The 20,958-nt window shown below is 31.8% G+C and overlaps 3 protein-coding genes across 3 annotated transcripts; 2 read left to right on the top strand and 1 right to left on the bottom strand.

Moving 5' to 3' along the window:
- Positions 1 to 4,913: 4,913 nt before the first annotated feature.
- LOC122721307 lies at positions 4,914 to 6,050 on the top strand. The gene has a single exon (XM_043948502.1). The coding sequence runs from the start codon at positions 4,914 to 4,916 to the stop codon at positions 6,048 to 6,050; it is 1,137 nt and encodes a 378-aa protein (XP_043804437.1).
- A 1,407-nt stretch (positions 6,051 to 7,457) lies between these two features.
- Positions 7,458 to 8,732, bottom strand: LOC122721347 (9-cis-epoxycarotenoid dioxygenase NCED3, chloroplastic-like). Its single transcript, XM_043948690.1, has one exon. The coding sequence runs from the start codon at positions 8,537 to 8,539 to the stop codon at positions 7,508 to 7,510; it is 1,032 nt and encodes a 343-aa protein (XP_043804625.1). The 5' UTR covers positions 8,540 to 8,732; the 3' UTR covers positions 7,458 to 7,507.
- A 2,460-nt stretch (positions 8,733 to 11,192) lies between these two features.
- LOC110628163 (cytochrome c oxidase subunit 6a, mitochondrial) lies at positions 11,193 to 18,790 on the top strand. Its single transcript, XM_021774684.2, has 4 exons — positions 11,193 to 11,424; positions 17,669 to 17,784; positions 18,007 to 18,049; positions 18,547 to 18,790. The coding sequence occupies exons 1-4, from the start codon at positions 11,310 to 11,312 to the stop codon at positions 18,579 to 18,581; spliced, it is 309 nt and encodes a 102-aa protein (XP_021630376.1). The 5' UTR covers positions 11,193 to 11,309; the 3' UTR covers positions 18,582 to 18,790.
- Positions 18,791 to 20,958: the final 2,168 nt, after the last annotated feature.

Raw genomic sequence — 20,958 nt, 5'->3', positions numbered from 1 at the left:
GCCAAACCCCCTCTCCAGATCCGAAATTCAGGCATCTTCGGCGGCCAAAAGTCTGCTTCAAAGCCGAAACTCAACTTTCGGGGGCAAGGTTAGGTGGCCAAACCATGCATCCACAGGCAGCTTCGGCGGCCGAAACTACCTTCGGCGGCCGAACCTGAGTTCGTCCAGAACTCAGTCTCGCATGCATACAAGCCTCCCAAACCTTCCAAACACCCAAAACATGCATCCAACCTCTCCAAAACATGCATATGCCCTTAACCATGCACAAAGGAGCTTAAAACAAGCTTAAACTCCAACAAACAACATCAAAGCATACATAGGCATAAAGGGTACATAAACCCTATCATGCACAACCATACAACTCATGCAATCCTAACCCTTTTCCCTTCATTAAACTCACTTAAAACACCATAAAAACCAAGGATCTACACTTACCTCTTGAAGATCAAGAGTTGGTGCGACCCAAACTTGAAGATCTAGAGATCCAAGCTCCAAAAGTCTTCAAGCTCCACCTCCTTGCTCCAAGCTCACAACTCTTCAACACAAGGAGAAAACTCATGAAAACCTTGAAGGATTTGAAGAAAAACCATGAAAACAACCCAAGGAGAGCATGAACTCACCTTAGCCCAAGAATGGAGAGAAAACTCCCCCTTTTTCCGGACAAGGGGCCTTTTATAGGCAGCTTGGTCAACCATTTCCGGCGGCCAAACCTGCATGCAAACCTCCACCACGTTCGGCGGCCAAACATGGGCTTTGGAGGCAGCAAAACCATGCAACGTTTGGCGGCCGAACCTGGCAAATGCCTCCTTGGTCTTTTCTTTTTAAAACTCAAATCCTTTGCCTTCAAAACCATAAAACACTTAAAAACCTTTTAGAAAACCTTTTTCTTTTACCCTTCTAGGAACCTCCGACATCCTCGAATTCCAGATTCCAATGGAAATCCCGCCGGAAAGTAAGAATTCTGATGCCGGCGTCTAGCCGGGTATTACAAATCCCAACAACTGAAGTGGATCCAATTCTTCAACTAGAGCTTTTCTCATTATTGAATCTCTTTACTTTTATTATTCGCTTTACTTTATTGCTTTCAATATTAGTTTAACTCATCAATCTCAAAACCCCTTTTATTTACTTTCAGTTTATTTTACTTTCAGTTTACTTTCTATTGGTCTTGATAAGAAAGATAGGTGAGTATCAATTCCTTGTGGATTTGATCCTTTCACCACTTTCTGCAGTTGTGATATTGTTGATAATTGAAAATGTTATTTTTGACCGGTTTCGACAACCGCACAGTCATTGAGGTCGGGAGGATGTGGATGTCTGCATCGTGAAAGAAATGGGTGATAAGGTTTTTAGAACAAAAAAAGAGGAGGTTGGGTTTTTCTAGATTTGTTGATCATGAGAATTCTGAACCAGTAAAGTAGAAGGAGGTTATTTGTGCTCCACTTTGTTAGGCAGATAAACTTTTAGCTAAGGGCTATAATCAACCGGATTCTTATTTTCTCCTTTATCATGACTAATATCCTTATAAGAGCATTGTTTGCCAGTGACCAAATCTCCAACAAGAAAAACATAAATTTAGTAGCTTCTCATACTTGAATCCAACTTAGACTTCCATTTGTCTTTTTGTTGTTAAAACCAGTTAGGAGAGGTTTTTCTAGGTCTATCAATACACGAATCCTAAGAAAAAGGGGAACTTCAATGGCACCATCTATAATGAAATTCACATCCAGAAAATTACCAATAAAATTTTCAATAAGAATGACATTTTGGATTGTGAGCTGATTCGATGGGAGACTATGAGCATGAACCCAGAAAGGCAATTTCTCGAAGGAGAGTTCTTTGTGGGGCAAGTCTAAAGGTCATTCCCTGATGATATCAGTTGATTCTGAATACTCCATGGTCGATTCAAAAGAACGGTAGAAATATCAATCTCATGGTTGAATCTTAAGAGAAAAATATGTTTCGCTTAGCTACAATAGTAAAATCCTTTTTGGTTTCTATGATTTGGATAAAGCATGCTTAATCACATATACATGAAAGGAACTTTGGGATATGATTTTCCCCACAAGAATGAGATATTGAGAGCTTTGATTCATATTATCTTCTGTGGTGAGTTGGAAAATAGAATATGTGCATTAAGGTGTTGAGCCTTGGAGATGAGATTATCCATAATAACGATTGCTTCAGACATGAATAGAAGAAAAGAGGTGAAGGAAGGAAGGATATAGGCAAAGCAGAAGAACCGGCTAAACCAATAAAAATGAGACAGAGCATGAGAAATAGCTAAACTAGAGAAAACGAAAGGCTATATCCAAATAATAGCTAATTGGTCCCTCACCAAAGATTTAAGATTAAAAATGGCTAGAAATGTTGCCCATACAAAGATTAAAACTTTGTCAAAGAAATGAAAATATTTTCTCCAAAGATCTCTTATCTTGTGTAAAATATTTTTTATACTTTTTAAAATTTTTAAATTACATTTTAAAAATAATAAAAAATGTTTTGATAAAAAAGTTAAAAAATCTATTGACTTATAAAATAAATTAGGAATATTTTTTTTAAATTATTAATTATTTATTTCATTCATCTATTCACATAAATTAAATAGTTATGATTTTAAAATTAGAGAATAATTATATTTTAAAATTAGATATAATAACAAAAATATTCAAATTTATTTCAAATTCGATTAAAATTTAACTTAGACTAACCTAACATGTTCCTAAACATATTTTATTGTTGCTTTAAAAGTTTTTAAACTCATTTAATTTTACAAAAGATTAATTTATATTTTAAAATTTTAATAATTAACTCAAATTTATTTATTTGATTAATAGGTTAAAAATATAAAAATAAAAATATAAAATATAAAACATATTTAAATAATTATTTATATAAACAGATTTATCCAATAAAAATTTAACACATAAATGCAAACTTGACTATATTGACTATATACTACTCAAAAAACTTAACTATCTCACTTTGGTCTACATTGTTTTACGTTTTAAATTATATATTACTCTCTTTATTCTATAATTTTTATATTTTTATTTATATAAATTAAAAAATGATGATTATTATAATTAAATGATAAGTTTTTCTACGGCCTTTTTCAATTATACACATATTTAAGTATTATTGAAATAATAAATAATTATTAATAATATATATTTTGAATTAAATGTTATAAGAGAGTTTGAATTATAATTTAAAAAAATAATGAGAAATTATATATATTGAAAACAAGATAAAATAAACAGATTATTATAGCAATTTATACAACTATTATGTAAAAAATTGAAAATAGAGAATATTATGAAATAATTAAAAATAAAAATTATGGAATAAAAAGGAGTATTTATTTTCTAAAATGATTATATAGTACAATTAAATTAAAAAAATGAATAGAAAATATAATAAATGAATATCATTTGATGGCGATAATTAAAAGGAAAATGAAAGGAGATGCTGGGTCCAAAACTAGGACTAATTTCCGGGTAGGGTTGGAAATTTTGCAGCAAACAATTAATTAATGTCATTTTCAGGGACTTCAAGATAAAATGAAATCAATGGAGTGTGCTGTGTCTAAGTGAGACCATTTGCGATTCTTCTGTGATTGATGACTGTGAAATTATTAAAAATTATTACTAATTTAGCTTAAAAAATTACAAAGACTCCTTCATTGCCTTCAAGGATCCAAGATAATTATTCTGCTTTACAATATGATTGGATACTGGATTGACATTCTGTCTTTCTCTATATCGTCAAAAAGCTGGCATTCATATGTTTTTCTGTATGAATTTTAGAAATGCTTTCAGTGCCAAAAAAATTAAAATTAATTAATAATTTTTTTATTTAATTGTGTAATATTTTAATCACACATATAAATAAGATTAATAATTTCAATGATAATTTTTAAAATGTTAAAAATAATATCAAATTATTGTAATCAATGATGGTCGAAATTTTTATATCTGAAATAAAATTAGACTTAAATAAAAATATTGATCTAAATACCATTAAATCTTATTCAAGTGAATTAGTCTCACATTGTATATTTTAATCCGATAACATGAAATAGATCAGATAGGACATACGAATGAGTTCGCATAAAAAAATATTAGTTCAATGACGTGATAAAAGATAGAGGAATAGATTGGATTATCTCGCGGTTCTATTTATATATGCATTGAGGAAATTAAATGGTTGTCTGATGTTAAGAGAAATTTTGATATATTATATATGTGGATTTGAGTGATAGAAATAAATGACACTATAATAGAAAAATGATTATACGTCATCAATATATATAAAAATAAATAAAAAATAATTTTTTTAAAATTTAATCTCACAGTAAATCTTGTTTTTTAAATTTTAGAATATTAAATAATAAACGGATTATATCAGTTCATGTAAAAAGATATAAAAAAATAACAGGAAATTCACACATTTATATCAGTCAATATGTAATTTTTTTCCCATATATATTCCGCAAAACTAGAAATAAAAGATATTAACATGTGACGTAGGGCAAAACGACTCCGTGTAGAAGGAAAAACGAGAGGTAAGTTCCAATTTCTCGATCATCAGCCACGTTTAATTGATTTCTTCCCTTGCTTAAGGAAACTCATATTTGGCATTGCCAGTCATGAGACGTAAACTTGTCTTTCAAAAAGAGAGTCAAACATTTCTCTCTCTAAACCCATAAACGCATCTAACTTTTTCTATTCCTTCGGCTCTTCTCCTCCAAACTCGCTCTTCATTTCCATGAACATCTCTATCCCTCACAACACATTACCTCATCCTATCTTTTCTCCTTCTTAATTTACATCTCCATAATATTCTTTTATTAAACTCTTCACATATATATATAGATTTGTTTCTTTCAGGGGCTCTCAAGAAATCCAATAATGGCGACAACAACAGCAGAGACCCTAGCTTCAAGAAGGCATCAAAATCGCACCGCTAAGCTTGCATGCTTCTCTTTTGCAGCCTATGCTAAAACCCTAATCGACCATCTCAAGTCTCTCAACATCCCTGTTCTTCCTGGTCTCAATGATCATGAATTTGCCTCCATTGAATCCACCTTCCATTTCTCTTTTCCTCCTGATCTTCGCACCATTCTCCAAGAAGGCCTCCCTATTGGCCCCCACTTCCCTAACTGGCGCTCATCTTCTCCTCAGCAACTCAAGATTTTACTAAACCTCCCTTTCTTGAACCTCTCCAAGAATATTTTGCAGAATAACTTCTGGGTTCATTCTTGGGGTGATAAACCGGCTGATGCCAATCGAGCGTTGGATATAGCAAAAGGGTTCTTCGATAAAGCTCCGGTTCTTGTGCCTATATATGGTAACTGTTACATTCCTTCTACGCCGAACACCGCTGGGAATCCGGTGTTTTACGTCGACGATGGCGGTGTACGTGTTTTGAGCTTTGATGTTGCCAGGTTCTTTCAAGAGGTTGAATTCTTGCAAATTGGTCTTCATTTTATCAGGCCGGGGATTTTGCCAAGAAATCAGAGGATACCCATCAATGTGCCGGCTTGGGCGGCGACAGCAGCGCGAAGGATTGATTTTTGGACGGAGGTAGCCGAGAGAGGCAGGAAAATGGTGGTGCGTGATGACACGCACGGGTGGTGGAGCGGTGGGGATTTAGTGTACTGGGAACTAGGTGATTGTTTAGAGGATGTGTTTTGGAAGCTGAGAGATGGAGGGTGGAGAGAAGAGGAGGTGAGGGAGATGATGATGATAGACGGTAGTGATAACAAGGGAGAGAAAGGCAGTGGGGCCAAAGTCGGAAAAGAGGATGTGGTGTGGCAACTGAAGGTGATGTCAACGGTGTTATTGCGTGCGGGATGGAGCAGAGAAGATGTCGTGTACTCGCTTGATCTTCAAGATCATGAGGATAGACTGGATAGTCCTGGTAGCTTTGTTGGCAAATTTTGTATAGACTTTCAACTTCCAAACAGCAGCTGTTCCAGGCAGGATGATGATCATCAAAAGAGCAGTATGAAGCAGTTGATGAACCTTCGATCTCTTGAGGTGTGATTGCATTGCATCACATTATCAGGGTCCCATAAGATTTTTTCAATTCTTTTATTTTTTTATTATTTTCCAAACATGGGGATTCACATCAGATGTCCTCAAACTGTAAATATTTATTATTAACATCTAGAAGGATTTGATGTTATAAAACAATTAGATAGGCTTTGAAATTTGAAGGGGTGGCCAAGGACCGCGTGACCATCGTGGCTTTTACTGTAAGAATTTGTTTTGTTTTGTTTTGTTTTTGTTTTTTTCGGCGAAGACTGTAAGAATTTGGAAATTTCCAGTGGGATATTTGTTAATAATTACTTATACTATTTGAGTCGGCCACATGAGAAATATATCTCAATGATGTGAGATGATATGCATATTGTTTTATCATAATCAGTGATATTAAAACTTTGTGAATGCAATTTACTCTACTTTTTCATGAAAAATTGATATGTAATATTTAATAATTAGAATTACATCAAATGCATAACTTTTATATTATAAGTAATATTTAATAACTAAAATTAATAAATAGAATTTTTAAAATTTTATAAATATTTTAATATATTTTTAATATTAAATATTCAATTAATGAATTTTCAGTTTTTTACTCTGAAATTTGAGTAGGAAGCCCAAGTCGAAAGAGAAACAAAACTACAAGCCTATAAACCGACGACCCCTCCGAGAATAACATCATGAAGCCTGAATGTTTATAATAATTGAATCTATTTATTTTGTTATATGTTGTTTGAAAGATGTAATAAATTTATATATATATATATATTTTTATTAATTCATATAAGTTTATTTTTATAGATTTTTTTTTATTTAATAGAAGTTTTTTCTTTAGAAAAATAAAATGATTAATTCATTAGAAGTTCACACAAAGACAAAAGCCCATAAAATCAATAAAACTAGAGTACAAGCTCAATAGTAGAATAATAATTTTTTTTATCAATGAAAAACCTATTATGTACTCTAAAAAATATTGTGAATTAATTAATTATTATTTAAAGTATATAAAGCAAACTTTTATTTAATAATTTTATCAAATATATTGAAAAGGAAATAAAAGAAAATAATATTTAAAAAAGTTAATATGGTAGTGTAATAATAACAACAATATCATTTATAAAAAAATCACAACTTAAAAAAATGAAATATTTGAATTCAATTAAAATAATTAAAGATGGTAAGTTTTAGTTGAAATTAATAATATTATTTTAGTATTTCCATAATGAATAACCTACTATATTTTTTCATACTTAGGGTATATAATTATAAATAATAATTTAATTTAATTGGTAATTTAAATTAAAAAAAAGGGAAAATTACTTTATAGTCCCTGAGGTTTAACGTAATTAACACTTCTGTCCCTCTATTTTGGCGACCCAACACTTAAGTCCCTCACTTTCTCTTCCGTCCAAATTCGTAGTCCTTCCGTCCATTTAAACCGTTTGGTCAAAGAGTCAAAGGTGAGATATGATAATTTTTTCCAAAAATGCCCTTCTCTCCATGTGAAATCCCATGTGAATCTTCTTTGCCTGAATTTGAACTTGGGTCGCTCGGAAGAAACTTAGAGCAAACAATTCCCCAGAACATGGGTCGACTTTTGGATGAGCAATCATTGAACTCTTGAGTTGGCCATTGAAATTGTATCGTCCAACAGTTTTGAGGTCTCCAGAGGGAAGAACACGAACATGGTAAGGCAGATCATCTTCAGACATGGCGAGAAGACGACCATCAAAGTAAACCAATCCAGCGTTAGCAACACCAGTCCCATGGCTAGAATCAACGATACCAAAAAGCCCACGAGCACAAAAAAGCAACAGCCTAGCTATCCCAGAGTGTCCATGGAGTTCACCGATGGCCTTTGGGAAAACTGAGTGTCCCAATTCTCGCTCTTGAACCAGCCTGTTTGTCTCCGTGAACCGGCAAGCATAGCTGACGGAACCTTTCTCAAACCGAACAGCATGGACCATCCCATCACCATCAAAGAAATGGTGACCAGCTACCGGTTCGTGAAGTGGGTTTGCGCCGTTTCTAACATAAACACCTCGAATAGTATCTGGGATTGTACCAGTAACGGGCAAATTACGTACAACGGGTCGCTCCGACACGGGAGCGAAGTTGCCGGCGATTTGGACTGCTGGGTCAGCAATTTTGGGAAGAGGGAATCGACGTTCATGTGAAACTAAAGCACTTTCCACAGCATCCAAGGCCATAGCTGCAGCTTTTTGCAAAAAATTCCATTGGTTTTGCATTGGGGCTAATGATTTATCAACAGAAGGAACAGTAGTGGCAATTTTCTTTGGAATTGTTGTAGAAATAGAAGGAGAGGGAGGATAAGAAGTGGCTGTGGAGGAGTGTTTAGGAAAATGGATAATGGAAGGAGTCTGAAGAGAGGAAGAGATGTTGGGTTTTCTGCTAGGCCTGTCAAGAGAAACAGAAGAGCTCATGCTTGTAGCTGCAGCTGGCGAAAGTGAAGAAGAAGAAACCATGGCGATAAAACCAGAGGAATGCGCAAATTTGGGGTGCGTGGGAGCGTAGACGGAGAAGGATTAGACAAAGAATTTAGAGAGTGAAAGAGTGATCTGAGGGAAGAGAGAAGAAAGAAGAAAGGAAGAAGAAGAAGAAGGAAGAAGAAGAAGTTGCAGAAAGAAGAAGAAGAAAGAAGAAAGAAGAAAGAAGAAGAGGGTTAATTTTGTCAATTCACGTGTTCCAAACGGCGAATTTGGACGGAAGGACTACGAATTTGGACGGAAGAGAAAGTGAGGGACTTAAGTGTTGGGTCGCCAAAATAGAGGGACAGAAGTGTTAATTACGTTAAACCTCAGGGACTATAAAGTAATTTTCCCTTAAAAAAATTATTTCATGTAAAAATTTAAAATATACACACAGATATATATGAAAGCTAAGCATTAAGAACCACTTTAGAATAATTTGCCATTTATATCAATAACATTACTTTAAAAAGTGACATGTGGCATACTTCTTTTTTCTATTACTATTAAAAATTGTCATTAAGAATGGGAATAAAATTATATTTAATTAATAAATTTATTATTAATAAAATTTAATATTATAAATATAAAATATAAAATATATAAAATGTGAAACTATATAATAGGGAAATTTATTATTTAATCATTGAATATTTGTTATTATTAATAAGTCAGTCTCTATATTTTCATAAATCTATTAAAATATTCTTATATTTTTTCTCTGTCAACGAAATAGTCGTTTTATTTTTTTTTTATTTTAAAAATAAATAAAAAATGAAAGATAAAATTTTTAAAATCCAATTTTATCCTCAAATAAAATCTTTTATTTAGTATATGAGTTTGTCATTATTAACAAATTAGTTCCTATATTTTCAGAGAATAAGAAGAAAGAGGGAGAATAATTTGATTTTTTGCTATATTTTATTTCATTAATAGAGAGAAAAGATAATGACGTTTTAATAAATTTCTAAAAACGGAATGAAAATACTTATAAACTAAATTATAAATCTTTCTATATAATATTCGGATATAAAAACTAGTTACAGATGCATATATGAAAAACTAAATCATATATGTCTAAAAAAATTTTACTTAAAACACATTGTTCTTATCTTACATTTATATAACTTTATGTTTGGACATTAATTTAGATTTGAAATTTGGACTTTAAATATTAAATTTAAAATCCCAAAATTAATATTATTTTGCTAATTAAAAAATTTGAAGTCTTGAATTTAAAATTTGTATATTTTTTTTTTCTAGTTAGGATGAATTTGAATATCAAAGACATAGTTAATATCATTGCTTCAAATCCTTAATGTTCATATTCATCTTGGATTTTGTTGAAGTCCCAATTCATATTTTTCTTAACCTCTCAAACAAGATGCTTAATCCAAATCTTAAATCCCTGTGTTCAAATCTATGAATCCAAACAAAACATGGAAGAAAACTTTTTCTAAATTAAGAAACAAATATATTTGATAAGCTTACTTCTTTGGTTTTTGTTTTACTCAATAAATGGTTAGAAACGTTATAGTAACTTAATATAATGAATCATAACTGTAAAATTTATCTAATTTAAGTTATTATTTTTTTATCGATTTTTGTGCTTCTCCTAAGATATCACTCTTTATTAAGCAATATTAATTTCAAAAATTTTATTGCTTAATTTAGAAAAGCATAATAGAAAAGTTTTTTTTCTAAAGCGCCGATCTAAACTTTCAAAACGCCAATAAATTTTGCACCTTATGCGCAGTTGAAACTGCGCTTGTTGTCTTCTCCCCTGATGGCAAGTCTTTTCCCTTTGACCATCCCTACTACAAAGCTATTAGGAAGAAGCTTGCTAATCCAAGGGATCCTGATAATGAGTTTGCTCAGCATTTGGCTAAGCATGAGGCTACTCTTTATGAGCTGGAGAAGCAATATGCATATTCACTTCGAGAATTGGATACTGCACAGAAGCGAATAGAAAAACTTCTTAAGCGGATGAGAGAGGGCTAGGCAAGACAACAATCAATCCATTGTGGGAGGGACCAATTGAGGAACTCAATTTTGGACGAGCCGATGCAATTGAAAACCCTTTTGGAACAAGTTAAGGGAAAACTAGCCCAGTACAATCTAGACTCCTAATGCATTTGCATCCTCCTTGAAGAGTTCTATTACTCATGGTATTAACCATTGATATTAAGTACTATTTATTGGGAAGCTTACAATTTAGGCTCCTAATGCATTTGCATCCTGCTCGAGGAGTTCTATTATAGTAACTTAATATAATGAATCATGACGATAAATTTTATCTAATTCAAGTCATTATTTTTTTATCAATTTTTGTACTTATCATAAGAAATTACTTTTCATTAAGCAATATTTTTTAAAAAAATTTTATTGCTTAATTTAGAAAAGCACAATCGAAAAATTTACTTTTTAAAGCTCGATCCAGACTTTCAAAAAGGCCAATGAATTTTTCACCTTATGCCCAGTTGAAACAAGCTTTCCTTTTTAAATCATTAATTTTCCCCCCTTTTCTCACTTTTGGTTTTATATTTATGGTACGTAAAAAAGAAAAATAAAATAAAAATAAAAAAGGATCACTTTGAATTTTTTTTTTTTTTTAATTTTTCAATGCCGAAAACATATAGGGCCAAAATTAGGGGTGAAGCCCATAGGGTGATATGGATTAGCGATTAGCAGCGATAGTTTAATTTGCGATTCGGCTCTGCTCAACACTCAACTCAGGAGATCCAAGGAGGGCAAAAGAGCTCTGAAAATGGCGTCGGCGATCACGCGATCTGGTCTTCTTCGAAATACTCTTCGCGGGGGTTCTCGGGCCTCTGCTCCTACCAAGAGACGCTTCTCTTCCTCTGCTCATAATGATGATGCATGTATTTTTCTCTCTTTTTTTTAGATATATTAAATTTGATTTTGGTCTGTTAGAACTTCGAAAACTGATGTCAATTTAAGCGTTTGATGATATTAAATTATTTTCTGTTTAAGATAGATTCGCCGTTGAGTTGCGGGCTCTTTAGGGTTTCAGATGGGTATTTTATTTTATTTCTTTTTAATTCTTAGGGATTTCTTTATATTTTAAAGTTTTACCATTTTTGATCGTTGGCTATGTTGATAGTCTGTTTGGCTCTTGGGAAATTTTACAATTGTTGATAGTCGGCTATGTTGATTTTCTGCTTGGCTAGGGGAAAATATTGGGTATTCTGTGGAGTCGGAAATTGGAATCTCATATGTAGACATCAACTTTCAGAGTTTGTTTTGGCATTTCGATTTAATTCTTTTGTGATACGTACAGGAGTTGTTCCCTCTTCTAATTGTTATGTTTTTGGGTTATTTTCATTAGTAGTGTACATGTTTGAATACAGCGGTTGGAGATTATGAGAATGGGATAGCTTCTCTCATTGTGTACCTACAATCGGGAAGAAAAGGCATACTTAGTCTGCTGGTGATAAAAAATGGGTGAAAAGTTGTTTAAAAAGTAGGTATTCAAGAAAGGATGGTGTGGGTAAATTCAATTTTAGTCTATGTTAGAAGCATAGCAGTAAACGAGGTCAAATTTATTTTCAATTTGTTTGTTGTTGATTGATTTGGAGTTATAACAGAAGTTACTGATTAGAAGCCCTTGTCTGATTAATGCCTGGTCAATTTTTTTGGGAAGTTTACTTTTTTTTTTTTTTTTTTGTGAAGATCATTTGTGAAGATCATTTACACAGCATAGGAAGCTGGAAGCTGATGGTTTTAATTAAGATTCTCATACTTAATTTGATTTAAGATACTAGTAATTGTTGTTATTAGTCTTTTATTTAAAGGGATTTTTGTCATTATTTCAGATCATGATATGGGATGTTAATTACTCTCATAAGTTTTTCTTTTTAACACAAATAGACTAGCCAATTCTGTAGGACATTTAATAATCTTTTTATTACTCCTCTATGAGGATTTGTTGTTGATGATATCTGATTATGGTAAAGCTGTTAGTGTATTCCTGATTTCTTATACTTTCTAAATCTGTCTTCATGTGTTAGTCACAAGGTTTTAGTAACTACTAACTAGAGTTTGGTTACTAGGTCTATGTTTTCTAAAAATTTCTTTACTCAAGATTTGCTTTGTGCTGTCATGAACCATTGAATTTGGATACAACATTGGTTTTAATTGAAGCTTGTCTTAAAAGTAAGATTACCTTTTTAGCTCTCGAGTTTCATATTATATGTGCTGTCACAAGTCAATAGTACATGATTGTTATTGTTTTGTATGCTCTGAAAATGCTATTCCTTTTGGTTTCTCTTTCATTTTGGGTTCACCTGCTAGATATTGTAGTCACTACCTCTAGAAGTAATATCATACAATGAGGAATCCAAGGATGAGATGAGACCTGCAAAAACTCTAGTGACATTGTGTGAACATGAATACTGAGGAGAAATGATGGAGAATAAAAAGATATATATATATACTAAACTCAAACTAGTATAGGACTAATGTTTAGTTGGATTGAGTTGAAATTGCTACCCTAAGCAGATTAAGGAGATTGGTATGATGTTATTGGATTAAATGTGAAATTATTAATTTAGAAAGATATTTATTTATTAAAAATATGTAAAAGTTATAAGGGAGTGAAGTTTCACTGAGATGCTCATGTGCTAATAAGACAATAGACATGGTTTACATAGCCATATACTAGAATGCCTTTCATCTATGAGAAGTTGTGAGGCTTGAGGGTTACAAATTCATGTGGGTGTGTTGCTGAGGCTCTATGTCATTGCCAATTGGTCTAATCAGGAATCGAGGCACTTCTTCATATGGAATCCACCTTTTTATGCAAGCGTATAGTGTGGATGTTAATATATATAATTGATATGTTCCTACTTTTATTTACGTGTGTACATATTTATATATGTATATGTTGTTTGTTCTTATCATACATTTACATAACTTTTTGTTTGGACATGAATTTAGATTTGAAATTTGGACTTTAAATATTAAATCTAAAATGCAACAAATCAATATTATTTTGCTAATGAAAAAAAAATTAAGTCTTGAAATAAATTTTTTTTTTCTCTTGTTAGGATGAATTTGAATATCGAATGACATAGTTAATATCATTACTTCAAATCCTTAGTCTTCATATTCATCTTGGATTTTGTTGAAGGTCAAATTCGTATTTTTCTTAACCTCTCAAACAAGGTGCTTAATCGAAATCTAAAACTCTCTTCGAATCTATGAATCCAAACAAAACATAGAAGGAAACTTTTTATAGATTAAGGAACAAATATACTTAAGAAGCTTACTATCAGCAAAATAGAGTTATAGTTGCTTTTTTTTTTTAATAAAAAACTACCTTTGCGGTATGATATTGATGACAGCTAGTACTTTGTTTTTTGTTTTACTCGACAAATGCTTAGATACATTGTAGTAACTTAATATAATGAATCAGAACTGTAAATTTTATCTAATTCAAGTCATTATTTTCTTACCAATTTTTGTGCTTATTGTAAGATATCACTCTTTATTGAGGAATTTTTAAAAATTTGGTTGCTTAGTTTAGAAAAGCAGAATTTACATATGCTGCAGTTGACCTACTGTCGTGGATGTGATTTGCGTTCTATGATGAATAGAGCCAAATCTTGGATGGAGTATGATGCTTATATCTTGGTGTTCGAACATGTTAAGTGTTATGGATAATGGATAAACCAAATCCATAATAAACAGATTTTATTTATCTAATAGTTTGTTTTTAGATTTCTCGTTATCTTATCTTATCCTATTTTCTTTTATCTTATCCTAGATCTGATGATTACTTGCATTAGACTTTTACTTTGATTAGGAGTATTAGAACCACCACTACAGAAAATGTGTATTTTATTCAATAAACAAGCATATTTATTCTAAGAATTGTGAAATTGAGACTCTTTCCTTTTTGAGTCCTAAGGTGTTAAAGCTCCCTCTAATGAGCTCATTTCCTATCAATCATCCCATGACACAATTCGCAACTTGCGACCATGACAACTTTGTATCAGAAATGGTCATCATGGGGGATTCAACAAATCTGGAATCAACAAATCTGGAAGAGAAGTTGAACTCTTTTATGCAACAATTTGATGGACGTTTGAACGACTTAGCTCAGCATATTTCTAAATTAGTTCGAACCTTCAATAGGGGTTGAACCAAAATCAAGATTAGATCGAGCTGCAACCAATCAAATTTTGGCCAACAAGCGAATGAGAAGATGGAGGTACCTATGGTACCTCGAAATGGCAAACTCGACTTTTCATCGTATGATGGCACAAATGGTACATTATCATCCTACATTCCGAGATCTACAAGACTAGGAGTAGTAGATCATGTTTCAAGAGAACTTGATTTAGTTTCAAGTGAAGTTGCCTTTGATCCAGACACCTGGATTTGGAAAGTATTAGTTAGTTGGCAATATTGTCTTGAATATGAAACTATTGGGGAGTCTGTTAATTATTTTCATGCTCCATATCTTATCTTTGAGCTTGAGGACAAGCTCCTTTTCTGAGATTAGAGTGATGTTATGGACAATGGATAAACCAAATCTATAACAAACAGATTTTATTTATCTAGTAGTTTCTTTTTAGATTTCTCATTATCTTATCTTATCGTATTTTCTATTATCTTATTCTAGATCTAATGATTACTTGTATTAGATTTTTACTTTGAGTAGGAATATTAGAACCACCACTATAAAAGGGGTTTATTTTATTCAATAAAATCAGCATATTTATTCTAAAAATTGTGAGATTGAGACTCTCCTTTTTTATTCTTGAGGTGTTAAGAGCTCCCTCTAACGAAATCCATTTCTATCAATCATCCCATGACACAATCCGCCACCTGAGACCATAACATTAAGGATGGGAAATTCTTGGTTAGGCCCAGTCAACAATGAATCCATGACACAAAATGCATGATAGGACCTACACATTTTGCAACTAGGTTCCACATGCTTGTATCATGGACCCATGATGATGGACTAGGTTTAAATGAGAAAAATTTGTCAAGTTATATAAGGTGGTCCTCAAATTATTTAGCCAGCATTTGATTTTTTTTTCTTCCTCTATAGTCAAGTTTGGTGTCTAATTTGCTTATTTTGGAACTCTCATTTCTATTTATATTATTAAACTTCGAGTATAAGCTAAGGATGCCAGCTCAGGATAATATATTTATGATTTTTGTATATACACTCAACAAGTGATAGGATTTTAGTAATTTCACGCGTAATGAAATATATGGAAGGTTTTGGTTGTGACCAATCCGAGAATAGCGTTTGTATAGATTTGAGAGCTAGTGAGGTCCTAAAAGCCCTATAAATCGTCATGGTTGCTCAAGTTTTCTTATCCAAGAATAACTAGTCTTTCCCTTTAGTTGTTTTATAGTAAGAGTCGTGAGCATGGGTCGTAAGAAGTCTCAGGGAGGGAATCGGAAAGCTTCCTTTTCCAAGTGCCGACCTGGGACCTTCAAGAAGGCCAATGAACTTTGCAGCTTATGCGCATTTGAAACTGCGCTTGTTGTCTTATCCCCTGATGGCAAGTCCTTCCCCTTTGACCATCCATGCTATGAAGCTATTAGGAAGAAGCTTGCTAACCCAGGGGATCCAAATCGTGAGTTTGCTCAGCACTTGGCTGAGCATGAGGCTACTATTTGTGAGCTGCAGAAGCAGTATGCAGTCTCACTTCAAGAACTAGACGCTGCACAAAAGCGAGGAGAAAAACTAAAGAGGATGAGGGAGGCGCTAGGCAAGACCGCGATCAATCCATTGTGGGAGAGGCCAATTGATGAACTTAGCTTGGAAGAGCTGACGACGCTGAAAACCCTCATGGAACAAGTCAAGGGAAAACTAGTCCAGCGACTTGGGAAGCTTACAATCCAGGCTCCTAATGCATTTGCATCCTCCTCAAGGAGTTCTGCTGAAGCCATTGATCCTAACATTACTATCCCAAATGGAGTTGGTGCCTTTAGTCATGGCATTAGCCATGGATATTAAGTACTTTTTATCTATCAAGAGTGGTGGTTGGGGGAGTTTTACCTAGCTATTTTGCTGATAGCATTTATTGCTTATTTCAGCAATTCTAGTTATTCTCTCTTTTCACCGCGCATATGAGAATGTAGTAGATTGAACATTTAATTTTAAATGTTCATTCTGAATAAATGCTTTATTCTAATAAAGAAAAGCTAGACCGTCTTGCTTTCAATGTGTTCTAATGCTATAATGGATGGCTTGTTTAAATGAATTAGCATTTGTGAGATGAAATGTTGTAAACAAGGCAAAAAACTAATCATCTTTGATAATAGGAGAAATGGGTAGTAACGTATTTTGATTCAAAGGCATATCAATTAAATTTAAATATTTTGGGCTAATGCATCAAATCATTAATTTTTTCCCCTTTTCTCACTTTTGGGTAATATATTTTATGGTACTTTGAATTTTTTTTAAAAGTTTTTTAATGCCCAAAACGCATAGGGCCAAAATTAGGGGTGAAGGCCATAGGGCGGTATGAATTAGTGATTAGCGGTGATAGTTTCATTTGCCATTAAATAAGGCAAAAGAGCTCTGAAAATGGCATCGGCAATGCTGCGATCTGGTCATCTTCGAAATACTCTTCGCAGCGGTTCTTGGGCCTCTGCTCCTCCCAAGAGACGCTTCTCTTCCACTGCTCATAAATGATGCTTGTATTTTTCTCTCTTTTTTTAGATATATTAATTTTGATTCTTGGCCTGTTAGAACTTAGAAAACTGATCTCAATTTAAGCATATGATGATATTGAATTCTTTTCTGTTTAAGATAGATTCGCCGTTGAGTTGCGGGCTCTTTAGGGTTTTAGATGGGTATTTTATTTCATTTCTCTTTAATTCTTGGGGATTTCTTTATATTTTAAAGCTTTACAAGTACTGATCGTTGGCTATGTTGATATTCTGTTTGGCTAGGGGGAAATACTGGGCATTTTGAGGAGTCGGAAATTGGAATTTTATATGTAGAAATCAACTTTCAGCCTTTGTTTTGAGATTTTGATTTAATTCTTTTTTGATACGAATGGGAGTTGTTCCCCCTTCCCTCTCTTGTAGTGTTATTATATGATTGATTTTGTGATTTTTCTTTCTGTCTAGATGAGGCTGCTGAGGCATCAAAGTGGGAGAAGATAACATATTTGGGCATTGCTACATGCACTATCTTAGCTTTCTATAATCTATCAAAGGGCCATCCCCACTATGAGGAGCCTCCTGTAATTTTTCTTTGCAATCCCTCCGAAACTGTTGGTTTTAGTGTATTATTAATCTAGAGGTTCCTTTTCATCTTTTTGCATATACAACCCATTAATTGCATGACTGGGTGGATTGCAATGCATAGCTTCTAGTTGTTTCCTGTAAATTCTGTCACATGTCGATGTGAATGATTTGCCTTAGGAATCTGACTCGTCTGCGTAATATTGTCTATTTTCATGCAGCCATACCCATATTTGCACATTCGCAACAAGGAGTTCCCATGGGGTATGTATCAATGAACTGTTAATTTTTTGATTTCGTTCTCTCTCCTTCCTCCGTGCCAACCCACCCCAACCCCCCACCCTGCCAAAAAAGAAATAAAGAATGCTTTCGGAAAATTCTTATTTTGTTTCTGGCTTTTTATCATTTGATAAGGCTTGTTATTATTCTTAAGTTTAGCAAATCTGCCATCTTGTTGTTAGTTGTGCACACTCTGCAGTCTGCACCTATTCTGTCACTATTTGCTACTTGAATAACATGGTGCTGCTATTTTCATAATTTTGCATTTTATATGATATTTTCACCAACTAATTTATATATTAAGTGAAGAGCAGCATTCTCAGGCTCCGTAGTATGTTGGAAAACCTCTTTAATCAAATGATACGAATAATGATGATCTTTTACTGTTATATTAGGATTGCCATTAAAGATGTTTATTGCTCTGAGTGTTAAATCTGGGCAGGCTATGTTTATGTGATATGCTTTTCCCCCGCGTTGTGCAGGACCATATGGTCTTTTTGAGAAGAAGCCCCATTAAGCGACAAGGTTCAACTGCAAGGAGACCTCTGAAGTACCCTGTTTTTAGCACGTTCTTCTCTTGTTGCCAGTAATTGGATAACTTGGGATGTTTATCGAATTGATGTTTAATTCGGTGACTTTGCAAACGGCTAGTTCTTTAGTTTGTGTTCTATTTTCTTCTACCTGTGCGCTGGTTGCTGCTGAATAAATGAGGAAAGATTTCAGATTTCTCGTTGTGTCACTGATGATATAATTGATTTGTGATTGATGATACATCTATCCAAGTGAGGAATGAATTTATAGATGCTAATAATATTTTGAACAAAGTTTGAAGTAAATGCTAATAATATTTTGAGCAAAGTTTGACAGAGATTAACTAGAAAACTTGTAAACATAGTATATGAAGAATGTAGGCATTTGCAATGAATTAACATGAGCTGTTCTTCAACGATCATTGGTTTTGTGTGCGAGTGAAGGTCTAGATTCCTAGAGGCCGAAATGGAAGTTTTGTATTTGTTTTTGCATTTTTTAAAGGCATTCATTAAGAATTTGTGTAGAAGTCATTAAATAATGCGGCAGAAGATTGATATTCTGGAAGAAAAATCAAACCGAGAGTGTAAAAATAGTCTCCTAAAAAAAATTGTTCCGAGTTTAATGCTGTCAAATTTCTTGTGTACAGTAATTTCAACAATATTTTGGCAATGTAAACTAAATTTCTAGGTTTCTTTCGCTTTGTTTTAAAATAAAATTTAGAGCTTCTATTACGATTATCTTAACAATGTCTTTTGTGTATAATCCTCTAAATTAATATACGTCATGATTGGACATTAAGAAATTTAAATTAATGCTACGAAAAAAAATGGAAAGGAACTTTCCTGTGATTTTCCAGTTTAGTAAAATATTTTAATGTTATCAATTTTAGCAATCATTCTTAAATTGGTAAAAAGGAATTTATCATTTTACAAAATCAAATTAAATTGTTATCATATGTATGCTTTCTAAAACTTTGTCTTCACTGAGTTCACTTTCCTAATTTCTTTAAGTTACATTTTTAAATTTTAAATATTTGAATTAATTAATTGAAATTAAATAAAAACACACATGGGTGTTTCTGAATAGTTTTTTTGGGTAATTTTATATATTAGCTAATTAACTTGACAACTTATGAAAATAATTTTATATATATTATATTATTCTAAAAATAACTAATATAATAATTATAAATTAGCTTATATAATGATACAAAATCTACAATTATGATATTATATAACAAGGATAATAAAATGATTAAATTTAATATATTATTAAAAATTAATTTATTTAATAAAATAAAATGTATTAATTTTATAAAATTAGAATAAAACAAAATTATATGTTTTTTTTATACCTTACAATCCCTTTTTTAGATAGATTATAAAAAAATTATTGAAAAATAATTTAAAAACATTGAAGCTATTTTGACAATTTTTTAAATTATAAATTTAATTCATAAAATAATATCTAGATTTACATTCCATTTATGTAAAAATATTGTTAATTAATTTATGGGTAGACAATAAAAATTTAGGAAGTGAATGATGTTGGTATTGTATAACCAAAACTTTCCATTTAAAGTATTTTCCAAAAAATTAAAAAAAATTCCATTTAAAGTAAGTTTATCAGCATACATATTGTTGAAACTACCTGCCTAAAATATAACTGAAATTATCATTTTTTATTTGTATCATGTGATTTAAATTTGACTGAATTATATGGTAATTTTTTATTAAAATGTATTTGTAATTATTTAATAATTCAAAGGACTTTTTTATATTATCTAAGGGAAAATTAATTATTACTTAAAAAAATAAATGACTTTATATATAAAAAAAAATAAAATAATGTTAATTAATTTATAATAAAATAATTATAATTTATAGATAGATAATAAAATTTAATTGTACAACTAAAAGTTTCCATTTAAAGTATTTCTCAAAAAATAAAAAATTCCATATAAAGTAGGTTTATCAGCATACATATTGTATTTATTTAATAATTCAAATATAAATCAAAGGATTTTTTTATATTATCTAAGTGAAAATTAATTATTAAAAAAATAATAAGTGAAAATATATAAATAAAAGAAATGAGGATTATATTAAATATAAAATTATTATATTGAATCACTAATTAAAAATAACAAGGACGCACGTGCAATTCTTGTACTTATATGAGTAAATTAAATATGCATATAAAAGAATTTAGAAAGGTTTTTTTAGTAATTTTGAGTCTTTCTTTATTTTTATAAATACTAGAAACAGATTATACAGTTGGTTCACGATTTACGATTTAGTGGTAAGGAGCTGTATTTGATTTAAATTAAAAATTTTAATTTAATTAAATTAATTTAAAATTTT

This window comes from Manihot esculenta, chromosome 12 (assembly GCF_001659605.2).
Source record: "Manihot esculenta cultivar AM560-2 chromosome 12, M.esculenta_v8, whole genome shotgun sequence".
In the NCBI taxonomy this organism is placed as follows: Eukaryota; Viridiplantae; Streptophyta; class Magnoliopsida; order Malpighiales; family Euphorbiaceae; genus Manihot; species Manihot esculenta.
Note: the sequence above shows the minus strand (reverse complement) of the source record. Positions and strands in the feature narration are given on the sequence as shown.

Excerpts from the sequence above, each read along its gene's own strand:
- LOC122721347 (XM_043948690.1), bottom strand. The coding sequence starts at position 8,539 with ATGGTTTCTTCTTCTTCACTTTCGCCAGCTGCAGCTACAAGCATGAGC.
- LOC122721307 (XM_043948502.1), top strand. The coding sequence starts at position 4,914 with ATGGCGACAACAACAGCAGAGACCCTAGCTTCAAGAAGGCATCAAAAT.
- LOC110628163 (XM_021774684.2), top strand. The coding sequence starts at position 11,310 with ATGGCGTCGGCGATCACGCGATCTGGTCTTCTTCGAAATACTCTTCGC. Across the intron at positions 17,785-18,006 it reads CCCACTATGAGGAGCCTCCT|CCATACCCATATTTGCACAT; the intron begins GTAATTTTTCTT and ends ATTTTCATGCAG. Across the intron at positions 18,050-18,546 it reads CAACAAGGAGTTCCCATGGG|GACCATATGGTCTTTTTGAG; the intron begins GTATGTATCAAT and ends CGCGTTGTGCAG.